Source organism: Oncorhynchus nerka, linkage group LG10 (assembly GCF_034236695.1).
Source record: "Oncorhynchus nerka isolate Pitt River linkage group LG10, Oner_Uvic_2.0, whole genome shotgun sequence".
NCBI lineage: Eukaryota > Metazoa > Chordata > Actinopteri > Salmoniformes > Salmonidae > Oncorhynchus > Oncorhynchus nerka.
Window position 1 is genome coordinate 56275105 of NC_088405.1, and position 24745 is coordinate 56299849.

The 24745-nt window shown below is 44.3% G+C and overlaps 2 protein-coding genes across 19 annotated transcripts; one reads left to right on the forward strand and one right to left on the reverse strand.

The window, feature by feature from the left end:
* Window positions 1-57: 57 nt before the first annotated feature.
* LOC115135680 (GRB10-interacting GYF protein 1-like) lies at window positions 58-19790 on the reverse strand. 18 transcript variants are annotated; one of them, XM_065023610.1, is made up of 26 exons: window positions 19502-19789; window positions 17158-17576; window positions 16872-16936; window positions 15758-15805; window positions 15506-15635; window positions 15028-15123; window positions 14705-14816; window positions 12560-12674; window positions 12193-12395; window positions 11927-12111; window positions 11725-11827; window positions 11467-11655; window positions 11146-11294; window positions 10775-11009; window positions 9073-9239; window positions 8654-8751; window positions 8466-8566; window positions 7890-7963; window positions 7439-7780; window positions 7010-7185; window positions 6712-6869; window positions 6382-6551; window positions 4476-4523; window positions 4211-4319; window positions 1273-3998; window positions 58-883 (listed from the first exon to the last, which is right to left on the reverse strand). In XM_065023610.1, the coding sequence occupies exons 3-25, from the start codon at window positions 16904-16906 to the stop codon at window positions 3931-3933; spliced, it is 3111 nt and encodes a 1036-aa protein (XP_064879682.1). In that variant the 5' UTR covers window positions 16907-16936; window positions 17158-17576; window positions 19502-19789; the 3' UTR covers window positions 58-883; window positions 1273-3930. The 18 variants fall into 18 exon arrangements, with proteins under 18 accessions (XP_064879682.1, XP_064879681.1, XP_064879667.1 ...); XM_065023609.1 differs by having other exon boundaries at window positions 11467-11625; window positions 14699-14816; window positions 19502-19788; XM_065023595.1 differs by having other exon boundaries at window positions 4461-4523; window positions 8466-8751; window positions 11927-12395; ... (1 more) ...; window positions 17490-17576; window positions 19502-19790.
* A 698-nt stretch (window positions 19791-20488) lies between these two features.
* LOC115136424 (endonuclease domain-containing 1 protein-like) lies at window positions 20489-23343 on the forward strand. Its single transcript, XM_029672003.2, has 2 exons — window positions 20489-20916; window positions 22285-23343. Exons 1-2 carry the CDS (start codon window positions 20617-20619, stop codon window positions 22879-22881), a joined length of 897 nt encoding a protein of 298 aa, XP_029527863.1. The 5' UTR covers window positions 20489-20616; the 3' UTR covers window positions 22882-23343.
* The last annotated feature ends 1402 nt before the right edge of the window (window positions 23344-24745 follow it).

A 24745-nucleotide genomic window follows, 5' to 3' on the forward strand; every position in this document is an offset into this window, starting at 1 on the left:
AGTCGGTCTTCCCTTTAAAACAATATGTAATAGCGAAGTTATGACAACACATTCATATTGCATTCCACACAGTTTATTTATTCTGTAACACGTCTATTCAAAAGGAAAACTATATACACAATGCCCCCCCCCCCCCCCCATCTCAAATGCTGCTGTGGTGGAGTAGCAAAAGAGTCAAATCCCATAACATTTCCCCCAAAACGAATGAACCAAGTCTGCATGACAGACATTCCTCTAATAGCTTTAACATTATATTTTAATTTTTACAGCACTCACTTTAATCCCCATTACTGCAATTTTACTGCTCTGTTAGAAGGGCAAATGTTGTCCCAAACCAACCCAACGCCAGAAATCATTGGATACACTTCACCAGGTCAAGCATTACTTAGGGATGGTGGGGAAGGGGACATCACACATGGGCAATTTAATTCTGTACATTTAAGGCAAGTAAAACCAAAAAGGTTCAAATAACCAAACAAAAATGAGTAAAGAGGAATTAATCGTTGACTATTTATATCCAGGAGTTGAAACTTGCCAACCAGAAATGTGTGTGTGCGCGTGTGTGAATGTAACAGGCCATGAGCATAGTTGTATATGTTCAGTCATTTTGAGAGTCCATGTTCACAAGGTGTGTGTTAACTCCTGGTTGAGACCTTAGTCAGCTGGGTTACATCTCACCCTCAGCCGAGGGACAAAGCTGGTTTCTGGGAGGCTCTCCTCTACCGTCTGCTCCCCTCTGAGACCATCCCATGTCAAGCTGTGATCCAGTCCAACAGGGTATGAGAGCCCACAGGCCTCGGCCGCCAATACACCGCAGACAGTCGTCCAGCAGAGAGGCCGCTACATGGACAGAGCAATGAGGTGGTGGTGTCCATGAGGTATCCTGCAGAAACAACACTATTAAGACGAGGATGATTAAACACTATAACCCTGATCATAATAGATTCATAAACTATTACATCCCAGAACCCCTGGGTATAGCACGAGGAACCGAGGGACTGTCCAGACATACCTAGATGTCCAAACTCATTAAAATGGACACATCCTGAAGAACCTATTAATTACCCAACTCTCCACTGAATACTTATCACGACAATTGGTACAGCAAACCTATTAAATAGGATCTCTAGTCAAATAATTGATGTAGTTCCCCCGTGTCGCAACCTGTCCTATGTGGGACTTCAGGTAGATAGTAACCTACCTGTAACAAAGAACATACATTATCCCCAGTGAGCCCCTTTCTAAAAACAGATGGTCACATCATTAACTTGCCTTCTGTGAATCTCTGGTGGTCAGCGCAGTATCGTTCTGCAACACTGAAGAATCTGGTCTTCTGTGTCAAGGTCGTCCTCAATGTTGTCTTTTCTTGTGGCGAATGCCCAGGGAAAGGCAATCCTTGAGGAATACTGTCCAGTAAGAGAGTAAATACGAGATGGGGCATAGTCAACAAACCTGTCCATCTCCCAACACTCGGCTCTGTGATTTGATAAATGTTCAACTAGACCCGACAAAAGCACAAGATGAACAAGCTTCACGACTGACCCCACCCGTACCAATGAGTCCATTGTCCAGTAGTTTTGGATTTCAATGGATCCAATTGTAGGCCTGTGTAAAAAAAAAAATAAATGTTCTCCCCATTTTAGTAGTTTATTTTCTAGAACATTCAATAATTCTCGTTGGAAGTCCATTTAACATCAGGAGGCCTCCAGTCACATGGTCCCAGCATGCCAAACCCCATGAGACACGTAGCACAGCATTTTGTAAAAGGGGGGAAAAAATCAGCTAGGGCAAGGACGCAGGAGGCCGGCCTGATGAACAAGTCTGTTGGAGGTACAAGGAGAGAGAGCGAAAGGAGTCCGATTTTTGACACCTCTCTGCCCATCTCAGGTTCTCTCCATCTCACTCCAACCCATGGCATCAAATGATAGCCACATATTACATTATCACAGCCCCCCCCAAAATAATATCCATTCTCCTTGATACTTTTTTTCCATTAAAAATATAATCCAGACCGGTTAAAGCGAAGACCGTTTCATTTTGCTGATGACGTACCGATCATTCCTCTGCCCACATCTTCAAAAACGCAATTGTCACAAGATTTAGGCAATGAGGAAAAGCAAGAGATCATTCATGAATAGTAACAACCCAGACATTCAAAAGATAAAAAGGAGACCAATTTCTCTTAAAAAAAAAAAAAGAAAAAAAAAAAGACTGCTACATTTCCCATGCTAGTTCCTCATGTGTGTTGTATCGAGGACGACAACATGGCGGTGGACAGATGTCTTCATCTTATTAGGATGTGTTTCTCAGAGAGCAGTAAGAGAAGGCAGTGTTCAGCCGTGTCCACCTTGGTTTCATTTACAGTAGCTCATCTTCTGGGATTCTAATACTTCTTCAGCACAACTCTACTCATTAGCTCCAAAAGATTTGTTTAAAGTCTGACTTCATCTCAATGCACTGTTGTACATTTCAGTTTTTTGGAATACATTCATTTACACACCCAGATTTTTTTTTTTTTAAAGTAAAAATAATTACCATAGAGGGCAAAAAAAACAACTAAAACAACAATATAAAAATACAATAGTGTAGCAGCTTCAAAAGTGCTCCATATCAAGTCCAAATACTTTCACTTTGTTTAAAAACTGACATTCTATTCAAATAGCAACAAAAAGACAGGACTCTAGCTATCAATACTAGGGTTAACATACGCAGTGGCAATCGTCTGCAAAACTGCCTGGAAGCAGGAAAGCAAGACCTCAACACTGACATGTCGTTAAAGGCAATAGATCCCCTTGGAAAATGCAAGGGACTTCTCTGGTCTTACCAACTCTCATAACCACAAGGAAGAGAATGATTTAACATAACTTTATGGTTCTTTAAACGAGAGAGAGTGGCTTAACTGCAGTAAAATACACCTCGGAAATCTGCCTTGAATCATAAGATCTGTTTTCACAGTTGTATCAGCGAATCAGAGCCCATGGACCGTCGTGACTCACCATGGAGAATGAGGGCAGCAATGCACCAATGACAAAACACAGACGGCCAGTCGGGTAACTGGACACCAAAGCAAAAGACCTTCATGAAGTCATTTAGGGGATGAGGAGCTGGTGAAAGATTGGTTGAAAAGAGCCCTCTCCACTCTCGCTTAGAGATTCCATGTACAAAACATACACATTCATTGGCTACCAATCACTCATATACATCTGACATGGGCACACATTGCATACATTCTTCAAAGTAAAACGGTTTCATGGAACAAAGTAAAAACATGGCCTTTTTATGCATCTCTGTAAGCAATAAAAATTGTGCAGGCTTTAAGTCTACCACACAAACCCACCAGCATTCAAAGAAATGTTTCCTTCCACTACTTATCTACAACTAGTTTTGTTTATCTAAGTGCAAACCTTCAAGTTTTTTTCTTAATAAAATGCAATTTGTTATAGCTTTACATTTTATATAAAAACTCAAAGAAAAAAAAAAGTATATACTTTCCAAAAGAAATCCTCATCACCCGACATTATTATTGGAGATGTAACCTCCAGTTCCTTACTTAGGTATGTTTGCACACACACATCCACATGTGTGTATTCATATTGTAAACACAATATGCACATTTTGCATCCTAAAAACAAGAAAACAAACTGGCAAAACTTAATTTCAAATATTGAAACCCTGTGCTAAAGTGCATTAGTTTAAGGTGCTTAACTGTAAGAAGTGCAGGAGGGTACTCCTCTGCACCCCCCCCCCCCTCACACAGAGATGAGAGAGAGAAAACACTACTTTTCCAGGTCCTCATCTATGAGGGGGCAAAGTAGCTCAGCAGTGCACATTCGTCATGGTCTGTGTGGGTGTAGGTGAGTGTTTGTGTGTGTCAGTGTGTGTTTTAATCCAGGTGTAAGGCCTCAGGTGGATTCAGGTAGATGCTGTGGATCAATAATCCTCCACTGTTTCCATCTCACCCAGGTTCATCCTGTCCCCAGCGCTCAGGAATGAATATCCTGCAGGACAAAACACAACAGTTCATCTCTATATCCACAACTAATATGGAATCTACTACTTTTCAGTTGGAAAGTTACCCTCTCCCAGGTTACCGGTATACACACACAAATACACAATACTTCAACTCCATGTAGAGTTTACTTTTTACTGTGCTGAGACATTTAATAAATGTACTGTGGGTATTATTATTATTGACTGAGTGTCTGAATACCTAAGATGCTAGGGTCAGAGTGAAGCATCATGGTCTGTTTCTTCTTCATCTTTGCAGCCTGACTGTCATACATTCCTCCCTTTCCCATCTGGGCTGCCTGGAACATGGACTACATAGGGAGAGGACATAACAGGGGTTTTGTCCAATCAAATAAGTGGTGTAGAGCATGAGAAGAGTATAGATGTGATTACATCAAGAAAACAAATGCATGTTGATGACCAAATGGTCATGAACTGAGGACAGAGCCTACCTGGACGGAGCCTACCTGGATAGGAAAGTTATTCATGGACAGCCCTGAAACTTCCTTTGATAGCTGGTGAGGGAAAGGGATGGTGGTTACTGATAAGCTCTTCTACGCATACACAACCACAGAACAAAATAGAAATGCAACAATTTACAGTTCATATAAGGAAATCAGTCAATTGAAATGAATTAGGCCATAATCTATGGATTTCACATGAATGGGAATAAACATATGCATCTGACCAACAGATAGATAGATATTTTTAAGGTGTCTGGTGTGACCACCATTTGCCTCATGCAGCACAACATCTACTTCGCATAGTTGATCACGCTGTTGATTGTGGACCGTTGTCCCATTCCTCAATGACTGTGCAAAGTTGCTGGATATTGTCAGGAACTGGAACACGCCGATCCAGAGCATCCCAAACATGCTCAACGGGTGACAAGTCTGGTGAGTATATGAAGGCCATGAAAGAATTGGGACATTTTCAGCTTCCAGGAATTGTGTTTAAATCCTTGTGACATTGGGCCGTGGATTATGATGCTGAAACATGAGGTGATGGCGGCGGATGAATGGGCCTCAGGATCTCGTCACGGTATCTCTGCATTAAAATTTCCATTTATAAAATGCAATCGTTTTCGTTGTCCATAGCTTATGCCGGCACATACCATAACCCCACCATGGGGCACTGCGTTTACAATGTTGACATCAGCAAACCGCTCGCCCACACGACGCCATCTGCCCGGTACAGTTGAAACCGGGATTCATCCGTGAAGAACACACTTCTCCAGCATGCCAGTGGTCATTGTAGGTGAGTATTTTTTGTCTTCTGAAGCCAGTTGCAACACAGAACTGCAGTCAGGGGTCAAGACACTGGTGAGGACGACGAGCACACAGATGAGATTCCTTGAGATGGTTTCTGGCAGTTTGTGCAGAAATTCTTTGCATGCGCAAACCCAGTTTCATCAGCTGTGTGGCTGGTCTCAGATGATCCTGCAGGTGATGAATCCGAATGTGGCGGTCCTGGGCTGGCATGGTTACACATGGTCTGTGGTTGTGAGGCCAGTTGGACATACTGCCAAAGGTGGCTTATGGTAGAGAAACGAACATCAAATTCTCTGGCCACAGCTCTGGTGGACATTCCTGCAGTCAGCATGCCAATTGCACGCTCCCTCAACTTGAGACATGTGGCAAAACTGCAAATTTTAGAGTGGCCTATTGTCCCCTGCACAAGGTGCACCTGTGTACTGATCATGCTGTTTAATCAACTTCTTGATATGCCACACCTGTCAGGTAGGTGGATTATCTTGGCAAAGGCAAAATGCTTACTAACAGGGATGTAAACATTTGTTCACAACATTTGAGAGAAACAAGCTTATTGTGTATATGGAACATCTTTGGGATCTTTTATTTAATCTCATAAAACATGGGACCAACACTTTACATGTTGCGTTTTATATTTGTGTTCAGTATAACTAGGAATAAAGTGACATAGTAAACAGTAGCAGCAGTATATGTGATGAGTCAAAAAAGGTTGTTCGAAAAGGGGTCAATGCAGTTGTATGGCTTGGGGGTAGATGCTGTTTAGGGTCCTGTTGGTTCCAGACTTGGTGCATCTCTACCGCTTGTCGTGCGATCGCAAAGAGAACAGCCTATGATGACCTCTATACCAGTGGGTCTGGATGGCATGGAGCTCAGCTACAGTGATGTACTGGGTAGCACCTTGCCAAGTTGTCATACCAAGTGCAGATGCAGCCAGTCAAAATGCTCTCAATGGTGCAGCTGCAGAACTTTTTGAGGATCTGAGAGCCCATGCCAGGTCTTTTCAGCCTCGTGTTACTTGAGAACCAATGTTGGACTTTCAAATCAAAGTTTATTTGTGAAACCAACACTTTATATTGTTGTTCAGAATACATACAACACACACCTGTTGTTGCTGCTGTTGTCTCTGGTGGTTGGCTTTCTGTTTGGCTCGGCGCTCCAGGAACTGCTTGGCAAACTCTTTGGCTTCCATGGTGTCGCCCAGGTAGGAGCGGATAAAGTCATGGACCTCGTAGGGAGACTCCACCTCCTTCAGGTAGGCCACGATGGTTGCCACTGCTCAGAGGACGACAACAGACATTTACACTTAACCCCAGGGGGAAAGAGAAAGGCCAAGTGCTGGAGTCAGGCAACTAAGGAGATGTTTGTGTAGGTGAAGGTCAGTGAAGACATATTTGACAGATCCAGTGATGTAGGAAAGGAGTGCGTTCGTTACCGTCCAGTGAGGAGGAGGAGTTGTTAGCAGAGGTGTTGAGTGCGTGCAGCATCTGTTCACACCAGGTGGTGAAGCCATCCTGGGGCTTCATGCCCTGCAGCAGTTTAAGCAGCTTGTCCTCCTCCTCTGTACGCTTCTTCCTCAGCATGTACTGCTCACTGCAGGGGGACACGGAAGCAACCATTACGCACATACAGAAACGCAGGCCTTCGAACAGTTTACATGCACACAAAATGCTAACGCGAGGCTTTGAACAGACGCATGCACACAGCGTGAGCGCGCACACAGGGAGGAGTACCTGAGAGATGGGCTGCTGCGGCTGTTCTTCATGCCCATATTGCGGAGGCTGTTTTGGTTCTTCACAGCCTCCTCCCAGACACCCATCCCTCCAGAGCTGCCTTTGGGCTCCATGCCCCCACCAGACCACATGCCCACAGACCCCTCACCCCACTGGCCCATAGACAAGCCTCCATGCTGGGGTAGAGAGAACAGAGGAACATCTGTGTTCACACTGCAGAGAGCACCACAAGAATTATGACTGAATGATCAGTGAATTATTGTTACGTTTGTTTGTGTCAATTAATCCCATAAGGGATGGGATTAATCCTCAGATTACACATTTCTTCTCAGGAAACTACTAGTGTGTCAATTAATCCCTGCTTTGAAATGGAATAGACTTGACAGGACAGCCTGTGTAAAGGTTTTGGGGTTGTGTGCGTCTCCTCACCCTGTCTCTCTGATGCTGGGCCCTCTGGTGCTGGGCCTGCTGTTTGAGCAGCCTTTCGGTCTCCAGCTCCAGCAGGCCGAGGCTCTTGCCTTGTTTGGAGAGGGCTGAGGCCTGGGAGCCGCTCCACCCTGACCCAGAGACACACCCTGGTGCCCCGGGCTGGGCCTGCTGCAGCAGCTTCATGATCAGCTCCTGCTGCTGCCGACACTGCTGCTTACGCCTGTACAGCTCCTCCTCATCACGCCTCTTCTGTTCCTCCTGCTGCCTCCTCTTCTCGACCTGCCGCTTGCGCTCCTCCTCCTCTCGCTTGGCCCTGAGTTCAGCCTCACGCCGGTCCTGGAGCTGCGGTACAGCAGATGAACACACACAGAGAGAGAGAGAGAGAGAGCGAGCGAGCGAGTCAGACAGAGAGAGACAGGGAGACCGAGAGAAAATGAAACGAAGATGGTACCTTCTGTAGCTGCTCCAGCGATGGCCCCTGAGTGGAATGACTCATGGTTAAGTCCCATAGGTTGGCCTCACCACCTAGAAAGGGCCACAAACACATTACTGCCATACAATGACAATATGTACAAGGACATCTGTGTGAATAAATATATTTAGAGCTGAGGTGCATCAGTGTGGGGGGATATGAAATATTGAGTGCGTTGAGCAGAATATTCTCTTCAAAACTGGTTGAATGGCTATTTTTTTTACCATGTAGGCACCTGCCAATTACTACAAGTAGGATAAACTACACCTGCTGAGAATCACTTGCCTCCAACAAAAAATTAATTACAATTTAGCATTTTACCCAGGCCACTTAATTAAGTTCAAAATCGTCACGTGAGATTAAATTTTTGTTTTTGTCCTGTGCATTTGTAAATCAAATATGCTTGAACACAAAAAAGTTTAATTCAAACTTATTCTAGAGGAAAAAGCAAATCATGTGTGGGTTCCAGTATATATTTGACCGCATCTGCATAAAGTGTGCTTATATAAAGGTGTATGTGAAGCAGGGAAGATGCATCTTGTTCCTCTTCAGTACCTGACTGCTGGGAGGCCGAGGTATGCATGTCCCACATGGACCCATTATCAGGTACTGACATGGACCTGTTCATAGAGGGCATCATGCTAGAATCTCCACTCCTGCAAATACACACATTAGTACACTCACATACATTGTGTGTGTGTGTGTGTGTGTGTGTGTGTGTGTGTGTGTGCGTGCGCGTGCACCTGTTCATGTGCTGGAACCTCATCTGTAGTTGCTGGTATAGAGCTGCAGTGGCTGCCTGCTCCAAATGTTTCTTAAGCAGCTCCTGGTCCATATTGCCCTAGAGAATAACATGACCTACAGGGTTACCATACTGACCGTACCACAGTTCCAGACAACACCCAAGCACACCACTATGCTACTGATTATCTGCTCTGATAGACATGTTAGAGCTACAGGAGCTGTTCAGTAGATTTTGCCTCGGCCACTGACGTACCCTGCTATAAATTCCTCACAGAAAACAAGTTTACCACAGTCAAGTATCTGTGCCTTTGCAGTACTTGGATTAGCCAACCAACCAGTGAACAGAAACAAGAAACACCCAGACAGACATGTGCTCGTTGACTCACAGAGGACCCCGAGATGGTGGGGGCTGTCTCACCAGGAGGGGCGGGGGGGAGGGGCCGGGGGAGAAGGGCACGCGGCCCCACATTTTGATGACGTCACCCAGGGGTTGGAAACCCTCATCACAACCCCTCTTTACCAGCAGGGTCATGGTGAAGTAGCCGGCCTGGAACCACTCACACATCTCCACCGTGGAGAAGGGACCTGGACCGGGGGAGGGAAGACATGGTTATGACAAAACAAGATGACAATGTGATAAAGTAACTAAGATATTATAAGCAACAAGTAGTGATTTTTAAAATATTTTTTTCATTTAAATCACTGAATGTGTACGCGCGCACATATACAGTAGGGCAAAAAAGTATTTAGTCAGCCACCAGTTGTGCAAGTTCTCCCACTTAAAAAGATGAGGCCTGTAATTTTCATCATAGGTACACTTCAACTATGACAGACAAAATTAGAAAAAAAATCCAGAAACTCTGGATTTTTTATGAATTTATTTGCAAATTATGGTGGAAAATAAGTATTTGGTCACCTACAAACAAGCAAGATTTCTGGCTCTCACAGACCTGTAACAACTTCTTCAAGAGGCTCCTCTGTCCTCCACTCGTTACCTGTATTATGGCACCTGTTTGAACGTGTTATCAGTATAAAAGACACCTGTCCACAACCTCAAACAGTCACACTCCAAACTCCACTATGGCCAAGACCAAAGAGCTGTCAAAGGACACCAGAAACACAATTGTAGACCTGCACCAGGCTGGGAAGACTGAATCTGCAATAGGTAAGCAGCTTGGTTTGAAGAAATCAACTGTGGGAGCAATTATTAGGAAATGGAAGACATACAAGACCACTGATAATCTCCCTCGATCTGGGGCTCCACGCAAGATCTCACCCCGTGGGGTCAAAATGATCACAAGAATGGTGAGCAAAAATCCTACAACCACACAGGGGGGCCTAGTGAATGACCTGCAGAGAGCTGGGACCAAAGTAACAAAGCCTACCATCAGTAACAGACTACGCCGCCAAGGACTCAAATCCTGCAGTGCCAGACGTGTCCCCCTGCTTAAGCCAGTACATGTCCAGGCCCGTCTGAAGTTTGCTAGAGAGCATTTGGATGATCCAGAAGAAGATTGGGAGAATGTCAGATGAAACCAAAATAGAACTTTTTGACATTGACGATGAAACGTGGCTTGGTCTTTCAGCATGACAATGATCCCAAACATACCGCCCGGGCAACGAAGGTGTGGCTTCGTAAGAAGCATTTCAAGGTCCTGGAGTGGCCTAGCCAGTCTCCAGATCTCAACCCCATAGAAAATATTTGGAGGGAGTTGAAAGTCTGTGTTGCCGAGCAACAGCCCCAAAACATCACTGCTCTAGAGGAGATCTGCATGGAGGAATGGGCCAAAATACCAGCAACAGTGTGTGAAAACCTCATGAAGACTTACAGAAAACGTTTGACCTCTCATTGCCAACAAAGGATATATAACAAAGTATTGAGATAAACTTTTGTTATTGACCAAATACTTATTTTCCACCATAATTTGCAAATAAATTAATTAACCATCTACAATGTGATTTTCTGGATTTTTTTTCTAATTTTGTCTGTCATAGTTGAAGTGTACCTATGATGAAAATTACAGGCCTCTCATCTTTTTAAGTGGGAAAACTTACCCAATTGATGGCTGACTAAATACTTTTTTGCCCCACTGTATATCTACAAATGTATATGTGTCTACCTTGGATCTCTCCCTGGGGATCCTTGTAGAACCACTTCATGGCTGCCTCGTGGGAGAGGGGCAGGGCACAGTCCCTATGGGTCGAGTGTGTGTGTCCAGCGGTGTGCGTGTGAGAGTGTGGGGCTGGGTGTGTGTGAGAGTGAGAGGTGATTGTGTGGCTCTCCTGTAGTGCTTGAGTGAAACACTCCTCCTCAAGGGACGTATCCTGCAGTGAGGCCACCATCTTTTCAGCCTCCTACAAGGGAGTAAATAAATATGAACATTTACGTCACACACATTCCCCCAGTATACAAGCGTAATCATACGCCTGACAATAGATCCGGTATTGAACGTCCAATCAAATGTATAGGGTACTGCAGCCCGCCTCGTACCTGTTGCAGGTGCTTCATGCCCTCGTCCTCCTCTGCTTCTCCCCCTGTTGAGGGGAGGAGAGATCCGGAGGGAGGAGGCATCAGGCTGGAAGTGGTGGTGGAGGGGGGGTCTGGGCTGAGCTGGGCACCACTCCCTGGAAGTGGGCAGCCTATGAGACCAGAGAGAGAACAGGGGTAGAGAGGATGAGACATGTACTACTGTAATAGGGCCTGACCTACAGGGACTGATCATACAGGTGAAACATCTTCTGGAGCAGATACCAACTGATGCACACACAACACAGTGAAGATGCTTCACAACATCAGTAATTCAATATTTACCTTCAGCGGGCAGCACATAGTTCGTTTTGGTGGGATGGGAGATGGGTGCCTGTGTGGCGCAGGGGGCAGGAAGAGGGTCTGAGGGTGGAGAGCCAGAGATGGCAGGAGGAGAAGGAGTCTTGTACTCATCTTCTCCCTCACCTGCTGCTTCACATTCATCTAGATGAAAGGAGTAGAAGGACAAGAGGTCTTCTATAAATGCATAAAATATCTTCTGTTAATTGTTATACTAAAGCCAGGGAAAGCATCCAGTCTAACCTCTGTCAGCGTTGTTGTCCTTGCCTCCCTGATCATTCTCCTCCTCTTCCTCCAGAGCTTCAAACTCCAGATCCTCTTCAGTGATGGTGTCCTTACAGTCTTTCTGCTAAGACAAGCACGAGGCTCAGAATAGACAAATAACATGCAAATACACACACGGACAAACACCGACAGATATGACAGCAGGCCAACAGACACGCACCTTGATGCACATGAAGGCCCCAGAGGAGTCAAAGGTTCCCATCTCTCCATCCTCCTCGTCGGTGCACCACTCAGGAAGGCCGTCCCTGTCGGATTCCCTGCGGGGGCCCTCGCCGTCACGGAATTCAAACTCAAACTTCCTCCGGCCGCCACGATCACGCCAGCCTGCAGAACGAGGACCTCCATCTGTGTTGTTGAGGGAGTCTCCATCAGACATAGAGAAACATGCACAAATGCATTCTGGGTAGAGGGTGTAAGTGGTTATACCATCCCGGCGGGATCCTGCAACTCTCCAAGCTGGCTGCTCTCCTCCTGCTGCTGCTGCCTCTTCCTCCTCCTCTCGGAGGGTACGCCAGTTGTCGCTGTCAGCACGCCAGGAGTCCTTCCTGCCAGGAGGCCCCGCCTCTTCGAACCCTGGACGCACTACTTCAGCACACCTGATTGGCTTCTCAAACCTTGGCCTCTCAGCTCTGACAGAAGGAAAGACTAGTTAACGGGATAGTTTAACACCTTGAGTGTAGAATATGGAAAACTAAACATACACAATAGCCATCAATATGATTGAATGCTAACCATCTGGGGGTGAGGGCAGTGTAGTTTAGGACAATGAGGGCAACATGGACAGTGAGCCTACCGGTCATCCCAGCTTTGGCTGCGGAGCATTTCCCGGCCACGACCGAAGCCCACCTCTCCTTCATCAGGACCTCCAGGAACTCTTTGGTAGAACGCACCTTCACCTCTCCCTCTCCCTACCCAAACACATAAATACATTATAGGGCACATTCAGCAGGAGAATACATAGCCAGCAGATCTGACCTGCTTGCTTACAGCTCCACTAGGGTCAGACGGGTTCCTGTATAGATAAAGAAACCGCAGAGCCGGCGTGAGATATGGCGCAGAAAACATATCTCAATCCAAGAATGAGAAATGCGCTGTACTCCAAGTTGCCTTTTATCCCAACTGTTACACTGAGGAAATTGAACTGCCCTTTTCATACTCATGCTAGTTAGCAATAGCCACAACAGCCATTATGGAATGCCATGTCGCATTGAACAACAAAAGAGATGATTGGCTGACACTGTCTTTTCCAAAATGACTGCTGTGGCTTCTGCTTCCAAGCATTAGAACGAAAAGGGCAATTTTCCAAATAAACAAGCAGTCGTTCAATCTCTGTGTAAGAGATTCGTACCCCTTTTTTCAATTTTTGCCTAAAATTACATACCCAAATCTAACTGCCTGTAGCAATGTTCAAGGCCATCAGACTGTTTAAACAGCCACATTGAGTGGCTGCTGCCAACATACTGACTCAACTCCAGCTCACTTTAATAATGGAAATGGATGTAAAAACTGTATCACTAGCCACTTTAAACAATGCCACGTAATATGTTTACAGACCCTACATTACCCATCTCATATGTATATACTGTACTCTGAAACATCTACTGTATCTTGCCATCTTTATGTAATAGATGTATCACTAGCCACTAAACTATGCAACTTATGTTTACATATCCTACATTACTCATCTCATATGTATATACTGTACTCTATACCATCAACAGCATCTCGCCTATGCTGTTCTGTACCATCACTCATTCATATATCTTTATGTACATATTATTTATCCCTTTACACTTGTGTGTATAAGGTAGTAGTTGTGGAATTGTTAGGTTAGATTACTCGTTGGTTATTACTAATTTGTCAGAACTAGAAGCACAAGCATTTCGCTACACTCGCATTAACATTGCTAACCATGTGTATGTGACAAATACAATTTTATTTGATTTCTTGATACCATTTGAAAGGAAACACTGAAGTTTGTGGCAATGTGAAATTAATGTAGGAGAATATAACAGATCTGGTCAAATATATTACAAAACAAAAAACATGTATATTTGTTTTTTTAATCATTGAAATGCAAGAGGTGTAATTTAGATTTTGGCCTGCAGACAGCAGTGTGTGTGCAAAGTGTCAGACTGATCCAGATTACATTACTACACGATACTTTGTACCAAGTCTGCCAGGAGTTTTCCCCAATTGATACATTTGCAAGTACATAAGTATAGAGAACATACAAAAATGCTATGGTAATAAAACATTTAAGTTTACACACTCCCAGGAATGTCATACATGATGGATCATTAGCTTATACACATCTAGATGGCCGGGCGGGTGGATGTGGAGCCAAAGATGGCCGTGGGGTCAAACTGTAGACCCCAGTTCCTACATTTGAACATAAAATTGTATTTTATCAAACAAAACTATCATACAATTTATCTCCGGGACCCTCTGGATGACAAATCAGAGCAAGATTATTGAAGTACATCATTTACCTTCTGAGGTGAATGGGTCTAACAAGTCACCTTGATAAAAGTTGTGTTGTGCACTCTCCTCAAACAATAGCATTGTCTTTTTTCACTGTAATAGCTACAGTGAAGAATGTAAGCTTTCCGCCCACATAAAAGACTTGTCTTGGAAAGTTGGCTGTTGCATACAACATTCTAGTCACATTAGCGCAAGTTAGTAACAACCGTCCCAGTTTAGGGGCACCAGAGGTTAATGGGACAATTCAGAATACAATGCATTTCCCATCCCTGGATCGAGGTGCGTTTTCCGAGCCATATCTCGCACCGGCACCACAGTGTTTAATTCTACACAAGAAGCCTGTCCAATCCTAGTGCAGCTGTAAGTAAGCGGGTCTGATCTGCTGGTTAGTGAATACATTTCTATATGTAGAGTTGCACCGTCCTGATCACTCCAGGTGGTGACTGACCTCTACCTCCTCTGATGCATCCTCCACGGCCCCTAGACACGCCTACAGGGGCAGCCCCGCCTCCTTTTCCCATCAGCCTCAGCACAGCCACACTGTTCACAGACATGGAGAAGTTTCTCTGCAGGACAAAAGGCAGGAGGGTCGATGACGTTAACGCTGAATGACGTATTGTCAACCTACAGTGAAGCAGGATCTGATCAGCATATTGTGGGTAAAAGTAGCATCTAAGAGCTGAGATTTGAGAGAGTTGATCCTGGCCAAATGCTTCAGTGCATCAAAGCGGTGAACCTCTGACTCACTAACAGCTCCTATATCTCCTGCAGTCTCACCTGCTCCTCCTCAGTTAGAGGCTCCAGGGCCAAAGGCTGCACAGGCTCATCCTGCATGATAGCAGCAAACTCCTTATCCTGCATGTCCTCTGGGGGCTGACAAACACAGTATGCTTTACTTCATACTAGGGCTGGGACGATACCAGATTCGTGACACTCGTTAGTATCGTGGCAAGGAAACAAAACACGAAGCGGACTTAACTTCAAGAAAACAGCCCTATTGTGGGAAACAGACGTGGTCATCCAGAGGCATATTTTCCAAGTTTATTATTTTGCATAGAGCAGGTTTTTAAAAGACCAAAGAGTTGTCTGCTTCGTGTTGTCCTTTTTGCCATGGAAAAAAATATCGGAATACTGGCATCGTCGCAGCACTACTTCATGTCCATTAGTCATAGCCAGCCAGCAAACTTTAATATAAACACCTGTATTGGAATCTTCATTATAAAAGAGTGAATCACATTACTGTACATAAGCTCACCTTGTTATCTTTTATATAAAGTGCTAGCATCTCCTCACGGCCATAGCGGTAATCAGCCAGCTTGGACTTTGGCATGGCTGGAGAAGGAGGAGGGGACGTCACACTCCCCCCTCTGGATAGTGCACGGAGCCTGGGGACAAGAAATCACCATAAGTACAATCCATGCATCAATAACACTTCAAATGCAATCATTATTACTGACATAATAGTACTGGGCCATGTGTATGAGCATATCCATTTATTTATCTTCACCTCAAGTTTAGGTTGGATATGCATCGCCCATTATCTTCCCCTAGACAACTAAGGGCAACAAGCAGGAGCAAAATGAAAATACAGTACACAATACACCACGGGTGAGGATTAGCTTTTAGTACAATCTGGATATGTCGAGTTGTTGGCAACATAGCAAGAATTTATGTTTGTGGTGTTCTATTGAAAGATTGGAGGGATGAGAAGTCCAAGTTGCAAAAACATCCCGAGTGAGGCATTTCTCAAGGAGAACTGGAGGCATCCTATTATTTTAGTTCGATATATACAAGTTGAAAACAAAATGGACTTCTCTTTTCTTTACATTCTAAAATTTTAAATGACAGGTCATGCACTCTCTGAAAACAAGACAATGGGGAAAGAGAAAATGTGGAAGGAAAAAATGCAGGAAGGAAGGAGGAGAGAAGTGAAAGACGGGGAGTAACGGGGAGGGCAGACGTGAAAGACGGGGAGTAACGGGGAGGGCAGACGTGAAAGACGGGGAGTAACGGGGAGGGCAGACGTGAAAGACGGGGAGTAACGGGGAGGGCAGACGTGAAAGACGGGGAGGGCAGACGTGAAGGGCAGACGTGAAAGACGGGAAGGACAGGCGTGAAAGACGGGAAGGACAGGTGTGAAGGGCAGACGTGAAAGAAGGGGAGGACAGGCGTGAAAGACGGGGAGGGCAGACGTGAAGGGCAGGCGTGGTGAAAGACGGGGAGGGCAGGCGTGAAAGACGGGGAGGGCAGGCGTGAAAGACGGGGAGGGCAGGCGTGAAAGACGGGGAGGGCAGGCGTGAAAGACGGGGAGGGCAGGCGTGAAAGACGGGGAGGGCAGGCGTGAAAGACGGGGAGGGCAGGCGTGAAAGACGGGGAGGGCAGGCGTGAAAGACGGGGAGGGCAGGCGTGAAAGACGGGGAGGGCAGACGTGAAAGACGGGGAATAACAGGGAGGAGAGATGTGAAAGACAGGGAGTAGGGGGGGGCCTAAAATAGCGAAGATGCGCTTTAATTTACTGACATAAGATCAAGTCAATGAAAAACAAGAGTTATTTATGGGCTAGGAAGGTAAGCAGGGAGGAAAAAAGAATGACTACGTTAGAGAAGGAAGAGATGCGTCACCATTCTGGGCCGAAGTTAAGTGTTTCAGCAGTCATACTCCTCTCTTCAACTGGAGCTCAAGGCTTCTGTTGGCACAACATGGGTGTCAGTCAGACCATATCATGACACTGAGCCACATCATAATCATACAATCAACTGTCCACTTCAGGAGTAATAAAATACTATATATCTTGTACTACAAAGTTCAAAGATTTGTCCCAAATAACACACATCCCCATCATCCACATCAATGACAACGTTCTCACAATGTGTCTGGGCAATTTTACAGAGTGAGTAGCGCTCTAACCTTGTCCAGAGGACTGGACCAGTTTCGTCCAGATTCGATGAGGGAGTTAAAGGCTACTTGGTTCTTCAGTGTGCAGTGGTTTAGAGTGGGATTGTTCAGACCACACAAATCTGATATGCTGAGCAAATAGCTGCCAGGCTCAGGGAAAGGAGTTGGGTGAGGTGACGGAGGAGGCCAAACGTGACAGCTATCAAAAATAAATGAAAACTAAATTTTCATGGACAAACAGCACCAGTAATTAAAATCAACATTGAAGTTGATCATAATAATTACTATGAAGCAATATTGTGAAGAACAGCGGCTGCACAGGGAGAGACAAGTGTCATCTTCACCGGCATGTATTATTCCTTCCACTTCTCACTGTCCTACTGCTTGATTATTTCCTCAGGGTCTTTTAACCCTCCCTTTCCTCCAAACACCTGGGGAAACAGAGCGAGCGACAGAAAGAACAAGATATTCAATTCAGTGTTCACAAATGGCAAATGGAGTGTTAAGCATCCAAAGAATTACTGACCAAATCTGCAGAAAGGTAGAGAGGATTATTATAACTGAGAAGGGTTTTTCACTTCAGTCACATACATTTCATTGACCGTTCGTACAATGTGACCACAAATGTGCAGTACATTTCTCCTTGCTTAGATAAAGGCTAGCAACAACGCAGTTAGTTGTGACCTGCGCCCCATAAGAAGACATACCGTAGAGCCTACACAGGTTTCACCCATGTAGCTTGATGTTGACACCACAGCCAGCGGCTCCACGTGTAGCAATGTAAAGTGTAAGATAACTAATCAATGTTAAATGTAATGTAAATTATGGAATTAAGTCAGCTAAATGAGAACGAGTAGGCTACAACCAGTAACCAACACGTGTTTAATCTGAATGGAGTTGTTGTCGATAAGGACGGGGAGTTCAGCAAAATATCCTCAACTAGCTAACACCTGGCTATTTTAAAGTATTTTTATTTAGATTTGATACATTAAAGACAGGCACAGCCAGGTGGGATGTTAGACAAACTTGAAAATGTCATAGGTTGTCTAACTAGCTCGAGTCAGTGGCTACTTTTCCTCTCTCCCATGCACACACCACAGGCAGGTCCCTGCCAATTCCCGCTGCTGGGTAGGTATAATTTGTGGAACGTTCCAATAGGAATCTGTTCCAAAAACTTTGTAAATAACAAGGATGCCAACAAACAATGCATACAAAGTAGCATGATCAATTAACCTAGCTAACTATCTGTCGAATAGGCATCAACTCACCACGTAGCTTATTCTTAAGTGATGACAGACATTTTCGGAATAAATGTGGTGAGTGAAAAACTAAACAAAATTGCCCACTCCCTACCTGGCATCATATTCTGCCGCTATACAACTTTGTATGCGTTTGTTGGCAACAGTGTTATTTACAAAGATTTTGGAACAGACTCCTGTTGAAACGTTCCACAAATTATACCCACCTCCCCGCTGCTATGCAGCAAACAAGTTTAAACAGCGTTGATTTTATTTTTTTATCGTGTTTTTTGACTAAGCAATTTCCTGATATTATTTGAATAGGGAAATTACTTCAAATGCGCATCCCATACTACGCGATGCTCAATGGAGTTGAGTGGCTAGGCGATGAGTTTTGGCGGAGTGAAGCCTACTACTCCTACTACCTATCAGTTGATACGTGTAAATACAAAAACCCATTCTTTCATGTGTACCTATATTTGTTTTGTAACTTTTTTCTTCTGATGCTGCAATCTGTAGTTTGATTTTTTTAAATTAGCATTTTAGACAAACTCCGGCAAGGGAGCCATTGTTAACGCCAAAGGATCAGCCCCGTCATTGCACAGTGCAATTTGACACAGGTCACAGAATTAAGTGATCAAAAACGACAGATTGCAGAACCGAAAGAAAACAGGACGAACATAGGTAGAATTGACATTTTTGCAAGTATGGACTTGATACCGAGTCGATGTAGTCGTCTCACCACTCAACTCCACTGAGTATCGTGATTGCGGCCCGCAAGTCAGGGCGTTCCTGCACGTGGGGGTTCTTGAACCCCTTTTTATACGTTTATTGGCCTATTTTAAGCACTTCTCCCACTCCGCCCACTCGTCTCGCCCAGGCTACATCTCAACTTTAGCCCGCGGCTTTGGCCTGTACCTTTTCCTAGCTAACGTTAGTAAACAAGTGCCTCACTAGCTAACATTGCTGCACAGTGTGAGGACAATGCCAACTATCTTGACACAATCCAGCATGAACAAAAATGAGAACGTTAGATTATTCCAAGCAGTAAACATTGCAATATATTTCACAGCAGAAAAACACGTTTCATACATAATTGTTCCAAATTCGACACTCACCTTTCGTTGAAAGCTGGTCGCACTAGCTAGCCAGCCAAGTAGCCAGCTAGCCAGCTACAACCTAGCTAGCTGGGAGCTGCAAATTTTACGAAATTGAAATGTAGCTAGTTAAATCCAGTTAACATATACGTGTATTTCGCAACGATCTGTATATCTTAATGTTACTTCCTTTCAACTATTTGTTGAACGTTTGATTAATTAGCTATACTTTCCTCTGACCAACATTCGCTGCGAATATTTTCACAACTCGCTTTCTCTTCTTGTTTGTGTTTTAGAAAAATGGCCGCACTCTTTGCTTCATTTGACAGCTGTGTTTTTTCTTTTGTCAAGAATTCGCGCGATGGACAAACTAGTTATTGGTGGATTACCGCCACCTCTCGGGCTGGAGTGGGATGAACATGCCTCTCTCAATTCAGTTCAAATGGCTTTATTGGCATGGGAAACATATGTTTACAGTGCCAGAGCAAGTGAAATAAATTATAGTCAAAAGTAAAATAAAAAATAAATATTACACTCACAAAGGTTCCACTGGAATATGGACATTTCAAATGTCATATTATGTCTATGTAACCATGTGCAAGTAGTTAAAGCACAAAAGGGAAAATAAATAATCATAAATATGGGGTGTATTTACAGCGGTGTTTGTTCTTCACTGGTTGCCCTTTTCTTGTGGCAACAGGTCACACATCTGGCTGCTGTGATGGCACACTGTATTATTTCACCCAATAGATATGGGAGTTTATCAAAATCGGGTTTGTTTTTTCAAATTCTTTGTGGAGTCGTGTAACCTGAGGGAAATATGTGTCTCTAATAGGTTTATACATTTGGCAGAAGTTTAGGAAGTGCATCTCAGTTTCCACCTCATTTTGTGGGCAGTATGCACATAGCCTGTATTCTCTCTCTCTCTCTCTCTCTCACACACACACACACACACACACACACACACACACACACACACACACAGTATAATCACTATTATGTGGGGCCTATATGCATTCCTATACAGGGGATTTGCATAGCCTAGCCTACCTATGAACAGAGATAGAGAGACTTTCAATTTCAGAGACAAGTATACTAACAGCTTCTACTGCACCACTTCGTGAGCACTCTTCTCCATGGTTTCTTGCATCATAGCGCGAGCTCAGGCGTTGGCCTGGGTGTTAGTTCTGGTGATGGTGGAGGCAGAGGTACAGGAGAACTACTCTCCTGCGTGCCGCGAGTTCATGTACATGGGCACACCACCACTGGGACTTGAGAACAAAGCACTAAAGAAGATTTGCCAGCGCTACAACGGCAAGCCACGTTTCGTCACCCTGTATGACACCTTTGATCACATCCCCGTCTACTCTGCCTACACGTTCAAGCGCTCTGACGGCACCAAAAAGGTTGATGTGCCCTGGATGTACGAGCCACAGGTATTTTGACAGACTCCTGTATCTTACATTATCTCTGCAACATTGCCTTGTGCTTGTGTCTACAGATGAATCATTTTTTTGTGTTATTGGCAACAATAAGATGTCGATGGTCTCTGTGCAAATATAACGAATAGTGAGCAATATACTGTTGTGAAAGAGTCCAGGAGAAAGAGTCCATGAGGGTTCACTGACTGAGATCCCTTTAGTACCACTGTTCTTTATCTTATTAAAGCTAAAGTTGTCCGCATACATGGGTTCGGTTTGCTTCTAACAGAACTCGGCTAGGCAAAGTGAACGTCTGTGCTCGCATACTCCCTAAAGACCTATGCTTGAAAAATGAAAAAAAAGCGGCAATTTTACTGCGCAAACTGTTTCTACTGGGAAGCATATGGTAAAGTTTACCATAAAGTTTACCGTATGCTTCCCAGTAGAAACAGATTGCTCATCATGACAACATTTTGTGATGTTTTGGTCTTCGGCAGGTTTTTCTTCGGCTGTTGGGTAACACACATTATTTTCTTGAGATAGGTCTAAGTTTGGTAGTTGAAGTCTATGCCCCTTCATCGGTGATTGCTCTACAGTACTACTCCTAGTAGGATTGGGAACTATGGACCCTATTCTTCAATTAAGTGTTTGCTGTCGTTCAACGAGAAAGGATTTGTTTTAATGCATATTTAAACTTGAGAAATACTGCACCAAACATCTTAGTTAGATGTAAAATAAAAAACTAAGAACTCCTTGGCAAAAACTTCTAAATGAATTACAGATTTATTGATTTATCTTAGATTTATTCACAATGTTTTGAGGAAGTGTTCTGGCTATGTTGTTGCTACGGCATATATAGAGGGACAAACCGTAATATTGCGTATTTTTTCTTGTTTTTCAAGCGAAGGTCTTTGAAGTAAGTATGCAAGGACAGATGTTCGCTTTCGTCTAGCCGAGTTCTGCTATGAACACTAAGAACCCAGTTCTGCTAGGAACACTAAGAACCCAGTTCTGCTAGGAGCTCTAAGAACCCAGTTCTGCTAGGAGCTCTAAGAACCCAGTTCTGCTAGGAACACTAAGAACCCAGTTCTGCTAGGAGCTCTAAGAACCCAGTTCTGCTAGGAGCTCGAAGAACCCGGTTCTGATAGGAGCTCTAAGAACCCAGTACTGCTAGGAGCTCTAAGAACCCAGTTATGCTAGGAGCTCTAAGAACCCAGTTCTGCTAGGATCTCTAAGAACCCAGTTCTGCTAGGAGCTCTAAGAACCCAGTTATGCTAGGAGCTCTAAGAACCCAGTTCTGCTAGGAGCTCTAAGAACCCAGTTATGCTAGGAGCTCTAAGAACCCAGTTCTGCTAGGAGCACTAACCCTCTGCTCTCTGTCAGCTCGCCACAGTGTCTGATTTTGGGGAGATGCAGCCCTTTCCTCAAGGCGACCTCCATCGCAGTTTTGAGGATGCCCAAGCGGTGCTGGAAGACTACTCCAACACAGTGAACTTTGAGCGTGGCCACCTAAACCCTGACGAGCACCAGTCTGACCCCAACGACAAGGCAGCCACCTACACCCTGACCAACGTGGTCCCTCAGGTCCGGGAGTTCAACATCGGCCCATGGAAGACCCACGAGCACACCATACGCCGCCGCCTCAACAACTACTGCCGCGGCACCGCCTACATGGTCACTGGTGTCACCACCTCAGGGAACATGATCCGCCGCCACAACATTGACCGTGTGGCCGTTCCCACCTACCTGTGGTCAGCTTACTGCTGCATCGACTACGACCGCAACACGCCCTTTGAGGAGCGCACCAAGTTCCCAGCCTACGCGGCCCACGGTCTCAATGAGAAAGAGAGGCCTGAGGTGCTGGAGATATCTGTTCAACAGCTGGAGAACTTCCTCAAGAGTGTCACCTTTGTGGACAAGACCTTTCAGATCTTCTATGATAACTGTGTATCCCCTGATAATGGCCTGCACATGACTTGACACTATACAAACAATTATGTGTAGCGTAATTTACTTATAATGTAATCAAAAAGGAGGAGAATCTGATGTGTTTTCTTACATGAATGCTTACGGTTTGCTTCACCCTTCAATTATTTTCTCTCAGCACGCATATATCACAGTAACCTACATGATCGCTCGCCTCATATATCGAATATGTAGCCTGCAAGAAACAGCATATTTGACAAATACATTAAAGCAATCTAAGTAATGGTAATTGACAATCCGTTTGCCTACTTATAAACCCTTTATAAACCAGTGAATCATATAAACCAGTAAGGTTTTACGTGGCAGATTTATACATATATTTTTTAAAGATCCCAGTTCTGACACATGTTTTTGCATGTAAAGATTCCTCAGCTTTTTAAAACTCTACTTTCTCCAATGACGTTCAATCATGTGCACAATCCCCTTGTTTCTTGATGAATAAAGACTTTCACTCAATTTCCTTTTTTGTCTCTTTTCTTCAACTAGTAAGATAAAAGTCTTATTTTGCAATCATTATGTTTGGTTCAACAGCAAAAACACACATATTGCAGGTAACACTGTAACTATCTGATGAATGTCCCTTGATTGCACTCACTCATGTATCACTCACTCTCCTTTGTCTTTGGTCAAAGTCCACATGGAATCTCCTGTGTGCTTTATCTGCCTGTGGTATTGTGCTAATCTACCATTACCACTGCCTTGCTACTTAACCACACCTGACACTGAAGGCCACATTTGTTCTCCACAGAGATAGATTAGAGAGCAGGTTTTTACATTTTACAGTCTGCCAACCATGTCAAGAAACACATCTGTCTACATGGAGGAGAGAGGAAAGACTGAAATGACAAGACAAAAGAGGCTTGTTGGCAGAATGCTTAGCATAAGTGTAATGGTCATCTGATGAAGAAGGATCGGACCAAAGCGCAGCGTGGTAAGTGTTCATGATTTTTATTAACACTGAACACTAGAACAAAATAACAAAGTTAGAAACTACAATGAACAGTTCTGTCAGGTGCAGAAAACACTAAACAGAAAATAACTACCCACAAAACACAGGTGGGAAAGGCTACCTAAGTATGGTTCCCAATCAGAGACAACGATAGACAGCTGTCCCTGATTGAGAACCATACCCTGCCAAAACAAAGAAATACAAAACATAGAAAAGTGAACATAGAATGCCCACCCAAATCACACCCTGACCAAACCAAAATAGAGACATAAAAAGCTCTCTAAGGTCAGGGTGTGACAACATGAGTGTTCCATACTACAGAGGGTGCTCAGTAAAATGAGTCTTCTCAGTACATTTCATGAAAGTGGGGTTATGATAGGTGATAGCCAATGAAAGGCCTGTCATACTCTGATTAGACATTTTAAGGAATTGAATGAAAGGGAGCATTCAAAAATAGCAGAAGATGTGATATACCGCCTAAGAATTTGATGTAATCCTTTAGCCTATAGCAGGGGTCTCCAACCCTGTTCTTGGAGAGCTACCTTCCTGTAGGTTTTTGCTTTAACCCCAGTTGTTACTAACCTGGTTCAGTTTATCAACCAGCTAATTATTAGAATCAGGTGTGTTGGATTAGGGTTGGAGTGAAAACCTATAGGGCGGTAGCTCACCAGGAACAGGGTTGGAAATCCCTGGCCTATAGCCTATAACAGGGATATTCAACTCTTAGCCTATGAGGTCTGGAGCCTACTGGTTTTCTGTTCTACCTGTTAATTAATTGCACCCATTAAATCAGTCCATGATTAGAAGGGCACAATGAAAAAACACTGTGGAACTGGAGTTAACTTTGAGGGGTCTATAGCCTCCCTAGTGAGTGTACTACCTCCTCTGCCAAGATGACAGGGTCTTTAT